The sequence below is a fragment of the Eublepharis macularius genome, chromosome 10 (genome assembly GCF_028583425.1).
Source record: "Eublepharis macularius isolate TG4126 chromosome 10, MPM_Emac_v1.0, whole genome shotgun sequence".
NCBI lineage: Eukaryota > Metazoa > Chordata > Lepidosauria > Squamata > Eublepharidae > Eublepharis > Eublepharis macularius.
Genome location: NC_072799.1, coordinates 2,544,193 through 2,562,795, shown reverse-complemented (window position 1 = coordinate 2,562,795; position 18,603 = coordinate 2,544,193). Strand labels below are relative to the sequence as shown.

General features: G+C 48.2%; 1 protein-coding gene across 1 annotated transcript in view; it reads left to right on the top strand.

Annotated features, from left to right (window-relative positions):
• Window positions 1-18,603, top strand: part of ATP6V1B1 (ATPase H+ transporting V1 subunit B1) — a 68,794-nt gene that overhangs the window by 35,695 nt on the left and 14,496 nt on the right. Inside the window, exons 4-7 of the mRNA XM_054989978.1 lie at window positions 2,004-2,097; window positions 8,812-8,889; window positions 10,272-10,411; window positions 14,372-14,473. Of these exons, the coding sequence (XP_054845953.1) occupies window positions 2,004-2,097; window positions 8,812-8,889; window positions 10,272-10,411; window positions 14,372-14,473 (414 nt within the window). The remainder of the gene's footprint in view (window positions 1-2,003; window positions 2,098-8,811; window positions 8,890-10,271; window positions 10,412-14,371; window positions 14,474-18,603) is intronic.

The window sequence follows — 18,603 nt, the reverse complement described above, 5'->3', positions numbered from 1 at the left end:
GCTGTTACAGAGAGGGGCTCAAACAAGCTGGTCTGCCCCTCTGCAGAGTAGCAGGTGCCCCCCCCCCGTGCTTGTCTCTGGAAGTGCCCTGACCCTTTGTAACTCAGCCGGCTGTGCCCTGTGATCGTCCAGGACTCACTCTCTGCTCCAATTAGTAACGCCTTGAGCACAACCCTGTTAAGAAAAGGTAGTGGCACAGCTGACCTGCCAGGGACCTCTGCTGGCAAGCCGCCAAACTTCACTCCTCTAATGCCGCAGAGACCTCTGCAGTGCCCTTCTAATCCTATTACGGAGTCAGGCCTGCCAGTCTTTGGCAGAAGCAGCTTAGGAAAAGCCCGATGGTGTCCATTGAGCCGGGCTGGATGGGAAGGGCAGGGGCTTATTTCCACTCCCCCCACCCCACCCCTGGTGCAACAGCTGGCAGATGTGTGAACATTCTTTCACAAGGGGCCACACAGATCTCATTAAAGCGGTGGTCCAGAGGTCAATTAATTCTGTGTCAAATATTATTCCGATCAAAGGACCCCGGGGGGTTTCCTTTTGGGGAGGTTTTGATGTGCTCTGATAGGATCCAATTAGAACGCTCCTTTTGACCCATCTTTCTCTAGCCTTTCTTGCATTCATAAGAATTTTAAATCTGATAGAGCTGCTTTCTGGATTGTAAAGTTGGAAGGGAGCTGGGATCCAACTCTATGACCCCCAGATAACGGCCTTGAGTGCACAGGCCAGATCCTGCAAGTTATAGAGTCCAAGGGGAAATTCCATATAGAGGAGGAGGAGGAGGAGGTTAGCAGACTCCAATCCCTAGAGATGGCAGCTCGTGTCTTTTACAAAATAAGTCTGAACCAGACCACCCAAGGGTGCTGGCAGTCCTTGAGGCACCCAGTGAAGATGGCAAATGGCAAAACTTCTAGTCTCTCATTGGCATCACAGTGAAAAGTCAGAATCAGAGGAGTTAGTCGCGTTAGTCTGTAGTAGCAAAATAGTAAAGAGTCCAGTAGCACCTTTAAGACTAACCAACTTTACTGTAGCATAAGCTTTCGAGAACCACAGCTCTCTTTGTCAGTTGCATCTGATGAAGAGAACTGTGGTTCTCAAAAGCTTATGCTACAGTAAAGTTGGTTAGTCTTAAAGGTGCTACTGGACTCTTTACTACAAAGCCAGAATTTTTCCCCTTTACATTTTTAAAAAGTACCCTTAAAGCTCAGGGTTTTATTTGTTGACAAGCTGTGATTGTAGAAATACAAAATTTCACCTGGGCTTTGGATTTGGTTGGAGCAACGCTTGCTTTCCCTGAGGCACTGTCCTAGGTCCTGAAATACCCAGTTCTTACCAGCTGCTCTCTGTTGCCCTCTGCTGGCTGTCTCTTTCTGGCTTGTTCTCCCCAGTCCTCTCTGGATACCCTACAAGCTATCTGTCTATCTGCAACGAGACAAGACCCCAGTGGATCTTCTCACCCGCCCCCTTTTCTGAAGATGAATACTCCCTGTCTACAGCTTCTTTACAAGATGCCTGGAAAGCCTTTAGGGAAGGAGATTCTGCAGTCCATTTCTGAGTTGCTCCTATGTTTTGGAGGCCTTTCCTAATTCTTCAGAGTTTGGGAATTATCTTCAGGTAGAACAGCAGCCAATTAATTCTCAGCATAGCCTCTCAAAGAATCACGTGGTAAAACAAGGGTTAACAGGCCGGCTCAGACCAAAGGCTTATTTATTTAAGAGTGGGCAGCCAGATGCCTTCATATCTGTATATTATGGAATTGGGCCCACAAAGCAAACCTTTCAGGGAGTAGCACATGGAGAAAGAAAAAAAAGTGGCTAAAGTTCCAATGTTTCTTGGTCTCTTCCCCTTGTTGCTAAAAATTCCTCGAGAGGCAGATCTCGTGAACACACAGAGCGACATTTCTCCCACTCCCTTTCTATCTGAACCTGCTTGGCCTCATTTGCCTTTAATCCTTCCTAATTGCCAGTAATTGGGCCTTGCCCTGTGGCCTTTTCCCCCTGCAGGTGTTTGAAGGAACATCTGGGATCGATGCAAAGAAGACCTCTTGTGAGTTCACCGGGGACATTCTCCGCACACCGGTTTCTGAGGATATGCTAGGTATGTAGCTTCCCATCAGTATGGAGATGGATGAAGAACAAATTCATCTTGATAATATGTTGATTACATCCATAAAATGAAGTGCAAGTTAATCCAGCTACAAAAGAGGATGAAAGAGTCATTGGGAAGAGTGGATTGCTTAAAAGAAACACCGGAAAGGTCAACGGACCGTCAAACGTGGTCCTAATATTAGGAAATGTGAGGCAGGCAGTGGATTTGGGGTGCTGGACAAATCCAAGCCGTGGGGTGGGGTGGGGATACAGTCTTTCAGTGGCAAGCTCCATTGGTACCAAGGGGAGCTGCACAAAAGTTTGTTCAAAGATAATTGCACAGAACCTTTCCATGTTAATTGGTGTGATGTCATTTGAATATCCTGCAGGCTGTAAGCCTGTCAAGATGGCTACATGGGAGGAAACACCAGGTCCTATATTGGGACATTAATCTTTTAAATGATGCTTTTCCAAGCCATATTTCCCTCTGTATTTCAACGTATCATTTTAACAATATGATAAAACATGCATTCAGCATCTCTGTTCAAAGTCCAAAATACACGTGACGTTGGGAGATCCAAGGCTGCGTCCCCCGCCCCCAAATATAATTTAGCCTTAAAAAACATAGAGAGAGGTACGGATCAAGGCCACAGTCCTGAGGAAAGGGAGTTTATCCTCCCCCCTCCCAAACACCCCCATGCAGCTTCCCTGCTTGAAAGTAATTCTCACACACACATGCACACACACACACACACACACACACAGAGTGGGTTGCTTTTAGTCCCAGTAGGGAAAAAATGTGCAGCCTTGTGCAATTGCATTGTATGTATGCCTGAGAAGCACACAAAGTGTTCATGGAGATACAGGGATGGTGGCAACTGTGACCCCCCCCCCAGCACACCCACGCAGACACACACTCTGTCATGCACAAAGCTGACAGATAAAAGATTCCTGGCTTCTCTTAGATGCAGAGGAGTTAGCCGTGTTAGTCTGTGGTAGCAAAATCAAAAAGAGTCCAGGAGCACCTTTAAGACCAACCAATTTTATTGTAGCATAAGCTTTCGAGAATCAAGTTCTCTTCGTCAGATGCATAGTACAGAGACTGGTCAAATATAGAAAAGGAGGGGGGAGGAGGGGAGGAGAGAGAAGATACAATTAGGGGGGGGAGAGGGAGGATGCAACCAAAACATTCCTTTGCTAGTAAATGAGCCTGCTTGCGGGGAGGGCGGAATATAAATATGATAAAATAAAAATAAAAAATAAATAAATAAACATCTCCTTTTGGTGTGGGGATCAGTTGGCTTCAAAGGAGTTTGCCGTGTTAGTCTGTAGCAGTAAAACAGCTAAACCATCCAATTCCAATGCAGTATAAGCCTTCGATAACCACAGCTCTCCCCACCAGATGCATCTGACAAAGAGAACTGTGGTCCCCAAAAGCCCACACCAGGCGCCACTGGGCTCCCCCAGACCCCGCCTCTGTAAAGGAGATCTGTTACCTGTGATAATGTGATAACCATTCATAGTCCCTATTCAGTCCCAGCTTGACAGAGTCCTGTAATTGTATTCCCTGGGTAGATATAGGGGCAGAGCTGGCATCTGGGTCTGTTGCAGGGCCTGGTACCTGTGCTGGTGACCATGCATCTGACGAAGAGAACTTGATTCTCGAAAGCTTATGCTACAATAAAATTGGTTAGTCTTAAAGGTGCTACTGGACTCTTTTTGATCTGGCTTCTGTTGTGGCTCAGCACAGCAGTCAAGGCAGCCATTCTTCCAAGTGATAGGTCAGTTCAGTCCGAATCATCCTGCCCAATCCCTGATCTTGAAGAAGGTGTGTGTGGCAGAGTCTCCTGGCCCCTTCTGGCTTTCCCAGTGGCTGCTTGATCATCTGTCTTTGCCTGCCATGAGGTCTCGGAGTGTAGTGTAGTCTAGGGCATGCTGGAGCCACCTTGGAGCCGTGGAGCTGCCTATTCAGACTCTCTCTCTCTCTTTGTCCATCTTGCCGGGGACCGTTTGCCCTGCCGGACGGGGAAAGATTGTTTCTGGCGCTGCTCTCTGAGATATGAAGTTGTCCAGAGATCCCAGGGACCAAACCTGGAACTTTCTGCGGGCAAAACCTGCACTCTGTTATGGTGCCCTGGCCAGTCCCTCCAGGCCGGGAAAGGGGCAGCGCTGAGAAACCATCTCCTTAACTCTGTCTCTTTCTTTATATGGACCTTTCTCTCCTGGTTTCCATTCAAGGACCTTCAAACTGGCCAACAATTGTCACCCTAGCATATCAAACAATAAAACTAATGTCACAAAAAAGAAATCAGTGGGTTAAAAACAAAACAAAAATGGCAATGAATACCAGCAGTGGGGGGGGAGGCAGCTGAAAAGACCCCTCCCCAAATCCTCTTTAAATAATCGACCCAGGCAGAGCTCCGCTGGCCTCTTTCGTCTTGGCACTGCTTCTGACCTGGTGTTAATGCCAGTGGAGTGTGCCACTCTGTGATGCAGGCGGCATGGGTGGGTTTTGACAGCCTGTGTAGGACTGGCACACGGATTGAAAGGGTGGACTAAGACTGGGCAGACCCAGGTTCAGATCCTGACTCTGCCCTGGAAACCTGCTAGGTGACTTCGGGCCAGTCACACACTCTCAGCCGACCAACCTCAGACAATTGTGGTGAGGATAAAGTGGAGAATGACAGATAAGATACAGATGGGCGCTGCTGCAAAATTAGTCCAGAGGGGGCAAAAGAGCATAGGGGTGTGCACAGGAGACGAGCGCAGGTTTTCCAGCGCATGCCATGAGCCTTTGTTTTCTGTGGGTGCCTGGACTTCATGAAGGTGCCCTTTGCCCACCCCTCTTCCTCGCAGGTTCTCCCCTCCCCACTCTTTGGGCTCCAGTGATGTGTGTCTAAGACAAATAGAATGCCTCCGAATACCAAAGTTCTTGGCCTTTCATGGTCCGCAGCTCCTTCTTCCCATTCCCGTCTCAGCATTGATCGGGTGACAACAGCAAAGGACAGGAAGAAATTGGCATAGGGGGGGGGAGTTGCCAGTGAGAGGGAGGGCGGGAGGGGAGGGGTGAACGCAGCTGTATTGATTTGTCCTGGGGGGGGGCTGATAAACAATCTATAAAGATGAGGCTGTACAGAGACGAAGATGCTTGAGGGGAGAAGAAGAGGAGAGGTTTGGTGGAAAGGTTAATGGGGCCAGTTCAGGGAAGGGCTTGGCTTGGTGCTCGCCGCTGCAGAAGGACTGTTGGCTGTGCTGAGGAATGTTTGGTGTCCCACTGCGGTGACTTATCCAGACTTAAGAACTTCCTTTTCTGGATCAAACTGAAGATTTTTCTTTTGAGTGTTCCACTGACACCAGGGGATAGTCAAACGCATTTGGGAGGACCACTAATAGGGCATGAAAGCAGAAAACGCGCACACACACACGTTCACACTGGTCCCCAGGAACTGGTATTCAGAGATACGCTGCCCTCAGACATGGAGGCTCTCAAGCTATTGTAGCTCTTCGTGGATTTAAAACTTAAAATAAAGAAGATGATCAGGGCTGGGGTGCAGAACGGCAGGATTTGAGTCCAGCGGCACCTTAGAGACCAGCGAAATGTTCAGGGTATAAGCTTTCCAGAGTCAGAACTCCCTTCTTTAAGCAGGGCTGGGGCGCAGTTTTTCCAGGAGGCAAATAGCGGTGGCTAGACAGATCTCTAATGCCTCTTGAAGGCTTGTCTTACTTAAAGGGGGTGTTGGCAGAGGCAGAAGCACTCCCTGTGGGCATACGCCGCACAGCCACTTGCCAGCGAAGTGGCTCAGTTTGCACAGGGCGGTGTGGGGGAAGGGGCAAAGGCCCATGGGGGAGGGGGGTGTTTTCTCCCTGCCAGCATCATGCTTAAATCGAGCCTCAGTCTGTAGCCAACATGTCTTGTGGCAGAAGCTTCCAGAGGTTAACAGCACCCGAGGGCTGCTGCTGTTTCTTCCCGGGAAGACCCGTTTTACCCATCAGGGCTAACGTAACGCCTACGCCTGGCCTCCATGACTTACAGTGCAATCCTAAACAGAGTTATTCCGGTCTAAAACCATTGAAATCTGGAGTAATTTTGCTTTAAGATTGCACTGCTGATCCTTTAAAGTCCTCTAAGAATTATGGGCTTCATCACTGAAGAAGGCAGGCACAGGGAGATATTTCTCAAGGCTCCCCATCTGTAGCATAAGCTTTCAAGAACCACAGCTCTCTTCATCAGATGCATCTGTAGCATTAAGCTTTCGAGAACCACAGCTTTCTTTGTCAAATGCATCTGTAGCGTAAGCTTTTGAGAACCACAGCCCTCTTCATCAGATACATCATTAGCTTTTGAGAACCACAGCTCTCTTTGTCAGATGCATCTGACGATACATCTGAGGAAGAGAGCTGTGGTTCTCAAAAGCTTATGCTACAATAAAGTTGGTTAGTCTTAAAGGCACACTGGACTCTTTACCATTTTGTAACTACAGACTAACACAGCTAACTACTCTGGATCTTATTATATGTAGCAGGGCTCACAAGACCACAGTTCCAGCAGTTCCCCAAAGAGGTCACATGTCAGGTGGCCCCGCCCACCTGACTCTCAGCCACTTGGCGCCCATTTCAGCCTGGATTGGGGCCGAAACAACCTGGGTCGGGCCTCTGATGGGTGGTGGATCACTCTCCCGCTCATCAGTGGGCCGATCCTGACCATTTTGGGCCCCTTTTCAGCCATTTTAAGCCCCTTTTTGCCATTTTGGGCCCAATTTTGCCGCTGAATGGCCAGGATTGGGTCCAAAACAGCCAGAAAAGGTGATATCAGGGGGTGTGGCATATGCAAATCAGTTGTGCTAATGATACACTTCCAATAATGGCAAGAGGCGTGGCATATGCTAATGAGTTATGCTAATGAGTTCCTCCAGCTCTTTTTCTACGAAATGACCCCTGATAGGTAGGGAATCTTTAACGCCAGCGAGCTGCCAGAAATCTGTCCTTCCCTCTCTGGAGGTGAGCATGCTTGCATTTCCACGTACCATCTTATATTCTGCCACCTAGGGAGACCAACTCAAAGGCGGTTGGCATCTCCAATCTTGGTGAGCTGTGGGATTCCAAAGGATCCCCAGAACCTGATCCTCTAACGGCACCGTCGTCCCAGGATGCAAGGAGCGTTCTGCTGCTGTAGTACAGCCCACCCTGCCTTCGAGGAGTGCGGAGTGCCATACAAAGATCCCCCCTCCATTTCATCCTCACCAAACCTTGGGAAGCAGGTCAGAGTGGGGGAAAGCCTACCTTGATGAACCAGAATCCGGCCTGCTGAGCCTGAGGGTGAGGCCCAAAATAAACAGCTACGGGATACCTTTCGATTAAGACTCCAACAACATTCTTAAAACTTGCGTCAGCTTTTGAGTTCAGCAGAATGCTTCCTCTGTGTGGTTTTTCAGTTCAAAACAAGGCGAGGGCAGGAGAATAAAGGTGTCAAGTCAGCCATTCCAAGGGTCCTCAACCCAAATGCTGAAACATCCCTCTCCTTTTCTTGTTTTGTACTGAACAAAGAGTTCTCAAGTCCTCAAAAGCTTATATTCACTGGTCCTAATACTTTATTTATTTACTTCTTTTATACCCCACATTTCTCCCCAATGGGTACCCGAAATGGCTTATAACATTCTCTCTTCCTCTTTCCTCACAACAACCTTATGAGGTAGATGGTTGTTGTGGGTTTTACGGGCTGTATTGCTGTGGTCTTGGCATTGTAGTTCCTGACGTTTCGCCAGCAGCTGTGGCTGGCATCTTCAGAGGGGTAGCACCAAAAGACAGAGATCTCTCAGTGTCACAGTGACACCTCTGAAGATGCCAGCCACAGCTGCTGGCAAAACGTCAGGAACTACAATGCCAAGACCATGGCAATACAGCCCGGAAAACCCACAACAACCATCGTTCTCCAGCCGTGAAAGCCTTCGACAATACATCTTATGAGGTAGGTTAGGCTGAAAGTGTGTGACCGGCCTAAGGTAACCCAGCAAGCTTCTGTGGCAGAGTAGAGATTCGAACCTGGGTCTCCCAGATCCTAGAGTCTCTCTACACGAGACATCTTACACGAGAACACTCAAGGGTAGAGAAACACAATGTTAGCTGGGAAGCATAGTTTAAAAAGACAGAGCCAAAGGTCTGTCAATTTCCCCTCTCTACAGAGCAGCAAAGATCACTCCTCAGAGGGTTTGTTGATTTCCTCTTCGCCTGACAGAGTCTTCCAGGAGGAGAAGAGGAAATTAACAAACCCTCTGAGGAGCGATCTTTGCCGGCTCTGTAGAGAGGGGAAATTGAGCCTTTGGCTGTCTTTTTAAACTACTCTTCCTAGCTAGCATTGTATCTCTCTACATTTGACTGTTCTTGTGCAAGATATCTCATGTAGAGAGACTCCGTCTGACACTTGAACTACATCATCTTGGTTCTGCGGTTTTTCGATGGCTACGTACAATCTTTGCCTATTCTGGTTAGCATGGGAAATTGCAGGAGATTTGATGGTGGTGCCTGGGGAGGGAGGAATTTGGGGGCGGGGAAGGAAACTCAGCAGGGATGTGATGCCAGAGTCTACCCTGTAGTTTCCTTGGGGGGGGGGGGCTCATCTCTGTAGTCTAGAGATTGGTTGCAATTCGGGGAGAACCCCAGACCCTGCTCGGAATTTTGCAACCCTAATTCCAGAATTCTGCTTCTTTTTTTCTCCCTCTTTCGGCAGGGCGGGTTTTCAATGGTTCGGCTAAACCGATTGACAAAGGGCCAGCAGTTATGGCCGAAGACTTCTTGGACATCAATGGTGAGTCCCTCACACCAGATTCTTGTATCTTGTCTGAACTGGTCACACTTTGTGTTGTTCACTTGGGACATCGGTTGTGGTGCGCATTTTACTCCCACAGTGGAGCAAACGGCAGCTCCTCGTAGCAGATTCGGAAAATGGCTCCGAGGGGAAGACTCTGTCTGACATGGGAGAGCTCTCCAAGTTTACTTTAATACCTTCCGCTGCTGTTGCAAAAAAGTGAGGTGGTATGAATAAGGGCCTTGTCTTTTTTTCTCTTCTGAGGAAAAATCAGCTCCTGGCTCTCCCACATTTTGTTCCTAACATCTAAATCTCAGGACTCGCAATTTTTGGGACTTGGTTGCATTCTAAAGAAGTTCCCTGTACTGCCATATTGATTCATCTCAATCTCAGCTTTCCTATTCGTCTCTCCCCTGATACCCGTTGGCAAGAGTTCCTATGCAGCAGTCAGGACACCGAACCGATTAACAAAAGCTTTATTTAAAGGACTGATAAACTGGATAGGAAAGAGAAGAAATTGCTCCCTGAGAGAGTGTGGGCAGAGTTCTTGGAGGAAAGCATAAGCACAGCATTCTTCAGACAGACAGACAGACAGACAGAGAAAAGCCCCTTTAGCAAGCCCCACAGTCCTGCCCAACAGCAGCTTGTTGCTCCGTGCTGGAGCTTTCTCTCTTTTTTATACAGAAGACATTGCTGACAGCTCTCCTACAATGCTGCTTTCAGGAGGGGCAAGAGTGGATTGGGCCCCAAGTCTTCCTCTTGAGCCCTGGTTTCCCATTGGATAGAGACTTAACAGAAGCCTAAAGAATCCCAGTCAGGGCTGCTGTTTTTCTTCCAGACAGGGCTCTTGTTTTTTTTACTATTGCCTGAAATTAGATTGCTGCAGCTTTTCCCATCCCCTTTCTTGGGGGACATGCACCTGTTGGACTTCTGCCTGCCACTCTATAGTTAAAAGCACAAGTGCCCCCTGCAGGTGGGGTGGGAATGAAGCAAACCTTGTGGTGCTTTATCAAGACAAGAGTGGATATTATTTTTTCTGGTTAGCTTGGGAAATTGCACCAAACCTTCTACCGAAGTTTCCTCGGTTTCTGCTCAGGTCATCTGTCTAGCCAGTCTCATATGATTAGGTTGTCAACCTCCAGTGGGGCCTAGAGATCTCCTAGAATTACAGCTAGTGTGTGTCCAGCCAACAGAGATCAGTTCCCCTGGAGAAATGACTGCTTTGGAGGTGGGACTGTTTGGCATTATACCCCTCTGAAGTCCCTTCCCTCCCCCCAACTGTACTCTTCCTAGGCTCCACCCCCAAATCTCCAGGAATTTCCCAACCTGGAGTTGGCAACTGTACCCACAACTGATGTCCCTCTCTCGGCTTCTTTCTCCAGGCCAGCCCATCAACCCGCACGGGCGTATTTACCCCGAGGAGATGATCCAGACGGGAATTTCACCCATCGATGTTATGAACAGCATTGCCCGGGGGCAAAAGATCCCCATCTTCTCAGCTGCCGGCCTCCCCCACAATGAGGTACGTCTCAGTCTTGGAGGTAAAGCTGGGAGCCAAACGGTGGCAAGCAGGAAAATCAAAGCATGATAAGCCACATCCAGAGCCTAAGACAACAGCTGCACAGAACGTTGCTCTCTGTGGGGAACCGAAATCTCTCGCTGCAGCGCGCATGCGTTTCAGAACTCTTCTTCAGACTGGATGTGCGGTACCACAAAAAAGACGTGAGAGGAAGAGACATTTCATGCATGATGGAGACGCCTCAGCTCTGCTGTTTGGAGGGTCTTAAAATGGAATACAAGATGGGCTGCAGGTTTAATCGGGCAGGAAACTTGTTCATCCATTCCGGTCATGGCAGAGTACTGTCAGGTGGCTCTTGTTCAGGAAAGACAGTGAAACATGAGCAGGGGCTGGGGCAGGGACAGCAGGCAGGGGCCTGTGATGCAGAGGTGGTCTTAGTGATTTGGGGGCCGGGCAAAGGTCAAGGATGGAGCCCTCCATACCCTGTTTTTACCCTGCCTTTCTTCCAAGGAGTTCAGAGGGTGGCTGCCTCTGTGAGGTAGGTTAGGTAGTGGCAACGTGGCAAGGCAGAGGGCCCAAGCAGGCTGGGGCAGGGCCTGGAAGCATCTAACATGGAGCCTTGCCCACTTTGTTGAGAGGAGGATGGTGACAACAACAGCTGCTGCAGCAGGGGCATAAGAAGGAGCGTGAGACGCATGAAATGCAGGTGCAAGCACAGCCTGGCATAGGGTTGCCAGTCTCCAGGTGGGACCTGGAGATGATGGTGATGGTGATGACATTCGATTTATATACCGCCCTTCAGGATGACTTAACACCCACTCAGAGTGGTTTACAAAGTATGTTACTATTATCCCCACAACAACAAACACCCTGTGAGGTGGGTGGGGCTGAGAGAGCTCCTAGAAGCTGTGACTGATTCAAGGTCACCCAGCAGGCTTCAAGCGGAGGAGTGGGGACTCAAACTGCCTCTCCATATTAGAGTCCTGCTGCTCTTAAGTGACTGACCCAAGGTCACCCAGCTGGCTACAAGTGGAGGAGTGGAGAATCAAACCCAGCTCTCCAGATTAGAGTCCTGCCGCTCTTAAGTGACTGACCCAAGGTCACCCAGCTGGCTTCAAGTGGAGGAGTGGGGAATCAAACTCGGCTCTCCAGATTAGAGTCCCACACTCTTAACCACTACACCAAACTGGCTCTCCCAGAATTACTGTCAATCGAAAGAGGGGATAGTCTCCAATGTACAATGCAAGAAGGAACAAACAGTCCAAGGAGACCATAAACTTGTATCAATAAATTAGTATGTATTGGATATCCATGAGATGTTATTTTATTGGTTTTACTTATCGTACCTTATTTATGATTGTGACCTGCCCTGAGCCTGCTTGTGGGGAGGGCGGGCTAAAAATCCAATAAATAAATAAAATAAATAAATATTTACATTTCGCTAATAAGCCTATCAGAGATAACGAACACAATCTGTTCCATATCCGTTCAATATACAGTCATAGAATCCAATCCACCCAACAAGTATTTATGTTCAGCTAATGTCCTTTCTATCTTTTACTGTTGTAGGCAAGGAAGCGTCGTAGCCTCAAAGATGATTATGAGCGGTCCGTGATGTCCCTGACGACTGAGCCGCTCCCAAGGGGAACTCCTGGCAGGGGGTTGGCAACGGGTGCGCCGGCATTTGATAGTACCCCGTTTCGCTGCACCTTGCTTCTTCACCAGCCTTTCATAATTTGCAATTCTGTTTTTCACTTTTCAGAGACAAAATCCATACATTGAAGTTACTTTCCTTGCACCCGTTGCCAACCCCTTGCCGGGAATTCCCCTCGGTCGTCAGGAACATCACGGACCGCTCATAATAATCTTTGAGGCTACTATGGTTCCTTGCCTGCAACAGCAAAGAGAGAGAAAGGACTTTAGCTGAACATAAATAGTTGTTGGGTGGATTGGATTCTACGACTGTATATTGAACGGATATTGAACGGATTGTGTTCGTTATCTCTTATTAGCAAAACGTAAATACTAATTTATTGCTACATGTTTATGGTCTCCTTGGACTGTTTGTTCCTCCTTGCATTCTCCCAGAATTACGACTGATCTCCAGCCGACAGACGTCAGTTCCCCAGGAGAAAAGGGCAGATTTGGAGGGTGGTCTCTTTGGCATTATACCCTGCTGAGGCCTCTTCTCTCCCCACACCCTGCCCTCTCCAGGTATCAACTCCAAATCTCCAGGTATTTCCCAAGCATGAGTTGGCAACCCTACCCTGGCATGCAAGGGACAGGGGGCTAGAAGAGGGTGGGCAGGCAGGGGCAACTGTTCTCAGAAGGGGTGGGGTGGGCTGGGGCTGGGGCTGGTTTTAGACTCCTATATACTTTATGTGCTTGTAGAGAAACGCCATTCCTAGCAAAGAATGGAGACTGAGCCCTACGAGGAAAGGCTGAGGGCCTTGGGAATATTTCATTTGGAGAAGAGGAGGTTGAGGGGGGAACATGATTGCTCTCTTTAAGTATTTGAAAGGCTGTTATTTGGAGGAGGGCAAGGAGCTGTTCCAGTTGGCAGCAGAGGGTAGGACCCGAAGCAACGGGCTTAAATTACATGCAGAAAGGTACCAGCTGGATATTCGGAAGAACTTTTTCATGGTCAGAGTAGTTCAAAGGTGGAATCAGCTGCCTAGGGAGGTGGTGAGCTCCCCTTCACTGGCAGTTTTCAAGAAGAGGCTGGATGAATCTTTGTCAGGGATGCTTTAGGCTGATCCTGCACTGTTCGGGGGGTTGGACTAGATGGTCTGTATGGCCCCTTCCAACTCTGTGAGTCTGTGATAGTAGCGAATGCACTAGTAGCTTATCAAATAAAATGCTTTAACTCCTGCAGTCCCTGGACTCATGCAGCGAAGCCTTTAAGAGTTACTTGGCAGAGCCTTACACTGGGTTCTCCAGCCAGCGCCAGCCTGTAGCTGAGTCCCACAGCACACTTTCTCTGCCACTGAAAGGCCAGGCTGTCCCTGCCAAGGCTGCAGCTGCTCAGCTGTGCCCTTTAGTAAACCTGAACTTTTCAAGCTGATCTCTGATAGCATCTGGGGACAGAGCCGGGATGAAAGAGACGCAGTTTTGTTCCTCAGCCGTGGTGATGTGTGCATGCACTCACAAACACCCACGCACCCAGGGATGGAGCCAGGTGGGGAAAGCTCCCCTGATAGATTGAGAGCGGCAGATGACAGCGTGTGTGGCGAACTCCAGGCCTGGTGTGAGGGCTTTTGTGTTTCATGAAGTAAGAGGGTGGAATGCGAGGCAGGGGTTGGAGGTCAGGCTCTGGGCTTGTGCTCTACAGGATTGTTGTCAGGATCAAATGGAGGGAGGGAGAAACTGAGCTTCTTGGCAGAATAACAAATAACAATAACAACCAATTTATATACTGCCCTTCAGGATAACTTAACACCCACTTAGAGCAGTTTACAAAGTGTGTTATTATTATCCTCAGGACAATCACCCTGTGAGGTGGGGCTGAGAGAGCTCTGAGAGAGCTGTGACTGACTCAAGGCCACCCAGCTGGCTTCAAGCGGAGGAATGGGGAATCAAACCCGGCTCTCCAGATTAGAGTCCCTCCACTCTTAACTACTGGCTTCAAGTGGAGGAGTGGGGAATCAAACTGCCTCTCCAGATTAGAGTCCTGCCGCTCTTAACTGGCTCTCAGTTTTGTGTACTAGAGAGAATGAATCAGGCAGGTTCATATAGGCAAACGTAACACGCCTCCCATTCCCTACTGAATTTGAACCTCTTACCACTGGTGTGGGGGGAACAGAAGGCATTTTCTTCACCTCCGTGGGATAGTTTTTCCCCTCGTCCCAAGCAGAAAGAAAATTGGCTGAAGTGAGTGTGCACCCTCCCCAGGAGAGGAGGCATCCGTGCCCCTTTCCCCTTGGCGTTTTCACCCCCTGGCCTTCCTCTTCTCTTCCCTTTCAGATCGCTGCCCAGATCTGCAGGCAAGCCGGGCTGGTGAAGAAGTCCAAAGATGTCCAGGACTATCATGAGGACAACTTTGCCATTGTCTTTGCTGCTATGGGGGTGAGTCCGTGGGGAGGCATCTTGGTGTCTGTGGGGAACAGTCCCGTGGGGGGCTCTCAGAGGACCCTCCCAGCCTTGGAGGTGCCGTCTTATGCATCCCACAGGCTTGCTGCGTAGGCCCCTTTCAACTCATGCTTTTTGCTCCAGCACCCGAGCTGAATCCTGACATTTCAGTGGCATTCAGCTAAGCCTGGGCTCTCTGGACCAGTCCTTACCTTTCTGTCTGCAAAAATAAAAGCCCTTGTCTGTTTGTGCCAACCTCACATCCCCAGAAAAAAAACCCCACTCTAGCGCCTGGCCCTCCCACTTTCCCGCAGGCTCTCTCCTCCAAGATCAAAATAGCTCTCCCCATTCAGTGCACCTCTCACCCTGCCCCCACTCGATCCCACCTGTCTGTTTCTTCCAGTGAATCAATTTGCCTGTTAAGAAAAGCTGAAATATTTCTTTGAGACTGTATTGCCTAAGATTGATTGCAGTCTGAATGCTCTTTCACACTTAAAAAACCCTTCCCTTCTTGCAGAATGCTAGCATGTCAGGGAGAAGACGTCCCTTATCCCTGACATACTAAGTTTCCTATGTGCAAGGAGCTTGTTTTAAAGTGGGGAGCATTCACACTGCACTTTGGTTGTGCATTCTGAAGTGGTACAGACTAGAGAGGATTGTTCCATGTGCTGCTTTGCAGGTTCAGAAAGGCACATGGAACAATCCTCTCTAGTCTTTAGTCTGCGTTCTTCCTTTTTCTGGTTTGCCCCCTACACATACCTACTCCCATCCCCACTATTTATTTGCCAGTCCCAGACTTCCACACACACAGACACAGAGACACAAACACACACACCCTCCTTCATTTAAGAGAGACAGCCCTCCAGTAATCAATAGTTTGACATCTGGGAGATTTTATTTCATTCAGTTATCCTCTGAATGCCACATTAAGCACGTGCACAAGATCAAAGCAAAAAGTCAGAGAGAGAGAGAGAGAGAGAGAGAGAGAAAGAGAGAGAGAGAGAACGCGCAGGGCACTGCTGCTGCCAGGTCTGAAGCCATCACCAGACTAAACAGAGGCCTTGGTTAGTTCTCAGATCAAGTCAGAACAGTTTGGCTAGATTGAGAAGGGTAGCCACGGTAGTCTGTCTGTAGCAGTAGGAAAGAGCAAGAGTCCAGTAGCACCTACAAGACTCACAAAATTAGTGGTAGGGGATGAGGTTTGTGACTCACAGCAGAAGAAGTGAGCTGTATCTGAAGAAGTGAGCCATAACTCACAAAAGCTCATACCCTACCACTAATTTTGTGAGTCTTATAGGTGCCACTGGACTGTTGCTCTTTTCAGTTTAACCAACTTTATTGTAGCTTAAGCTTTCGAAAGCCACAGCTCTCTTCGTCAGATGCATCTGACAAAGAGAGCTGTGGCTCTCGAAAGCTCAATGCATCTGATGAAGAGAGCTGTGGTTCTCGAAAGCTCAATGCATCTGATGAAGAGAGCTGTGGCTCGCGAAAGCTGTCAATGCATTGACGAAGAGAGCTGTGGTTCTTGAAAGCTTATGCTGCAATAAAGTTGGTTAGTCTTAAAGGTGCTACTGGACTCTTTAAAATTTTGCAACTACAGACTAACACGGCTCACTCCTCTGGATCGTTTCATTTTGGCTCGGATGCCCTTGTGGGATGCTGAGTAAGGCAGCAGCAATGATGAAGGCAAAAACAGGCCGGAGCTGGAAGATCTTTTTTCCTGCTGCATCCTCCCAGTTGGAGCACCTCCTGGGCCGCCAGGTGGGCTTATCAGCAGCCCCTTGCTCCCCCCAGTGGACAGTCATCTCCTTGCAGGCTGCATTACCAGCCCCGTGTTCGTCCCAGGCACCTACCTGTACAGGCTGACTGTTCAGTTTTGTGCCAGGTTTGACCTCCCTCCTCTCCCTGCCTTGTCTGCTGTCATCTATGCATTTGTATTGTGACTCTTCTGTATAATTCCTGGTTTCTGTGTAAGTACTTTATTTTATGTGTGTGTTTGTTTCACGGTCAGAGTAGTTCAAAGGTGGAACCAGCTGCCTAGGGAGGTGGTGAGCTCCCCTTCGATGACAGTTTTCAAGAAGAGGCCGGATGAATATTTGTCAGGGATGCTTTAGGCTGATCCTGCACTGGGAAGGGGGTTGGACTAGATGGTCTGTATGGCCCCTTCCAACTCTGTGATTCTATGATTCTATGATACCTAATGCATTCTTTATTCAACAAGTGCTTAAAATATAGAATTTGCTGTCTGAGGATAGGTCACCATTGGGAAGAAAGGCGGGGTATAAATGAAGGAAATAAATAATACACAGCTTTAAAAGGGAATTAGACAGATTCTTGGAGGACAGATCCATGAGTGGCTCTTAGGCTTGCTGAGTAAAGGGAGCCTCCACATTCAGAGGGAGTCTACCTCTGAACACCAGTGCCATGAAGCAATATCAGGGGAAGGCCACAGCCTCTATGCCCTGTTGTTGGCCCGCCACGCTTTCCTCCAGCCACTTAGTGAGTTCATGGCAGCAGTAACATTTGAACCCAGAACTTGTGGATTCACAGCTCAACTGCTATAGTACACCAGCCCTGCTGAATTTCTGTCATAAGGCAAAACTGTGAACTAACCCACAGGCAAGCTACAGTATCAATTCCACCTAACTGCAAACACCTGATTTCAACGATTCGCACTGATGGATGAAGAAATACGAATTTTTAGCAGTCGTTTCGCAATCTGAGTTTGAACATCTCTTTGCAAACTTGTGAACCAGACGCTGCATAAAAAACAGCCTGTTCTCCAGGCCGGAAGCACTGGTTCCACATTACCACACCCGTTCCTGCTTATTGTCCCCATGCTGAAATCTGTGTAATGCAACCGACAAAAGGCAAATGCAAAGTGCAAACTGCAAGCTATCCCAACAACCCCACTTGCAACCATAAACAATACACAATTTACAACAAACGTAGTAGAAATTATTCCTCAATTATTTCATCAATTTAAAGTGCTCAGTGCTTCCTTAAGGATGGTAAGAAATTGTCCAAAACACAGGGCTCCCCTGGTGGGACTCGCCCTCCTTCCTTGAAATCCACCTGTTGACAGAGAGAAAGAAGAAAAGAACGTTATTAGTCCATTTCTACTTGGCTACTACTCCATACTTACCTGCAGTTTGCTGTCAAGGAATCACTTCGTCGTCGGTCGGGGTTCCCTGTTCATCTCAAACTGTGTTTTGGACAATTTCTTACCATCCTTAAGGGAGTCTCTTAAAGCAAAGAATACATGCATACTAAAGGACTCGGGGAGCTCTGAGGGACTACCTTAAAGGGACGTGATTGTTTTTGGACTTTGCATTTCATGTTTAATTTTTGAATTACAGTGTTTGTGAATTATTGTGAAAATACACTTTGGCACTGAGCACTTTAAACTGATGAAATAATTGAGCAATAATTTCTACTACGTTTATTGTAAATTGTGTATTATTTACGGTTGCAACAAGTGCTGTTGTTGGGGAAACCGTATAACGGCTTGAGAGGCAGACTCGGCCATGTCTCTTCTCCAAGCTGATTCCTGGAGTCTCTGATGGAGATGTAGAGAGATCCACGTCCCTCCCACATCGCAATTTCCTCATCAGCCAAGCGGGAAGGTGGGAACTTCTTGTTTCATTTAGTAAAGAGTCCAGTAGCACTTGTAAAACTAACCAACTTTATTGTAGCATAAGCTTTCGAGAACCACAGCTCTCTTCGTCAGATGCATCTGTAGCATAAGCTTTCGAGAACCACAGCTTTCTTCATAAGATGCATCTGACAAAGAGAGCTGTGGCTCTCAAAAACGTACACTACAATAAAGTTGGTTAGTCTTAATGGTGCTACTGTTTTGCAACTACGGACTAACTCGGCTAACTGGATCTGTTTCATTTAGAGGCTCACCCACTAGATAGATAGAAATGAAGCTGAATATCTGATGTTTATTTGGCATGTTTTTCCACTGCATTTTGGTGAGAGGCAAAGAGATTGGCTGAGCACTGAAGTCCTGCTCTTTGACCCAGGAAAGCCCTTCTGCTGCACACTTCGACCCAGGAAAGCTCTTCTGCCGCACACTGATGCTCTGCCAGGGTGGAAGTTTCTCTGAACGCACTGCCATGTCA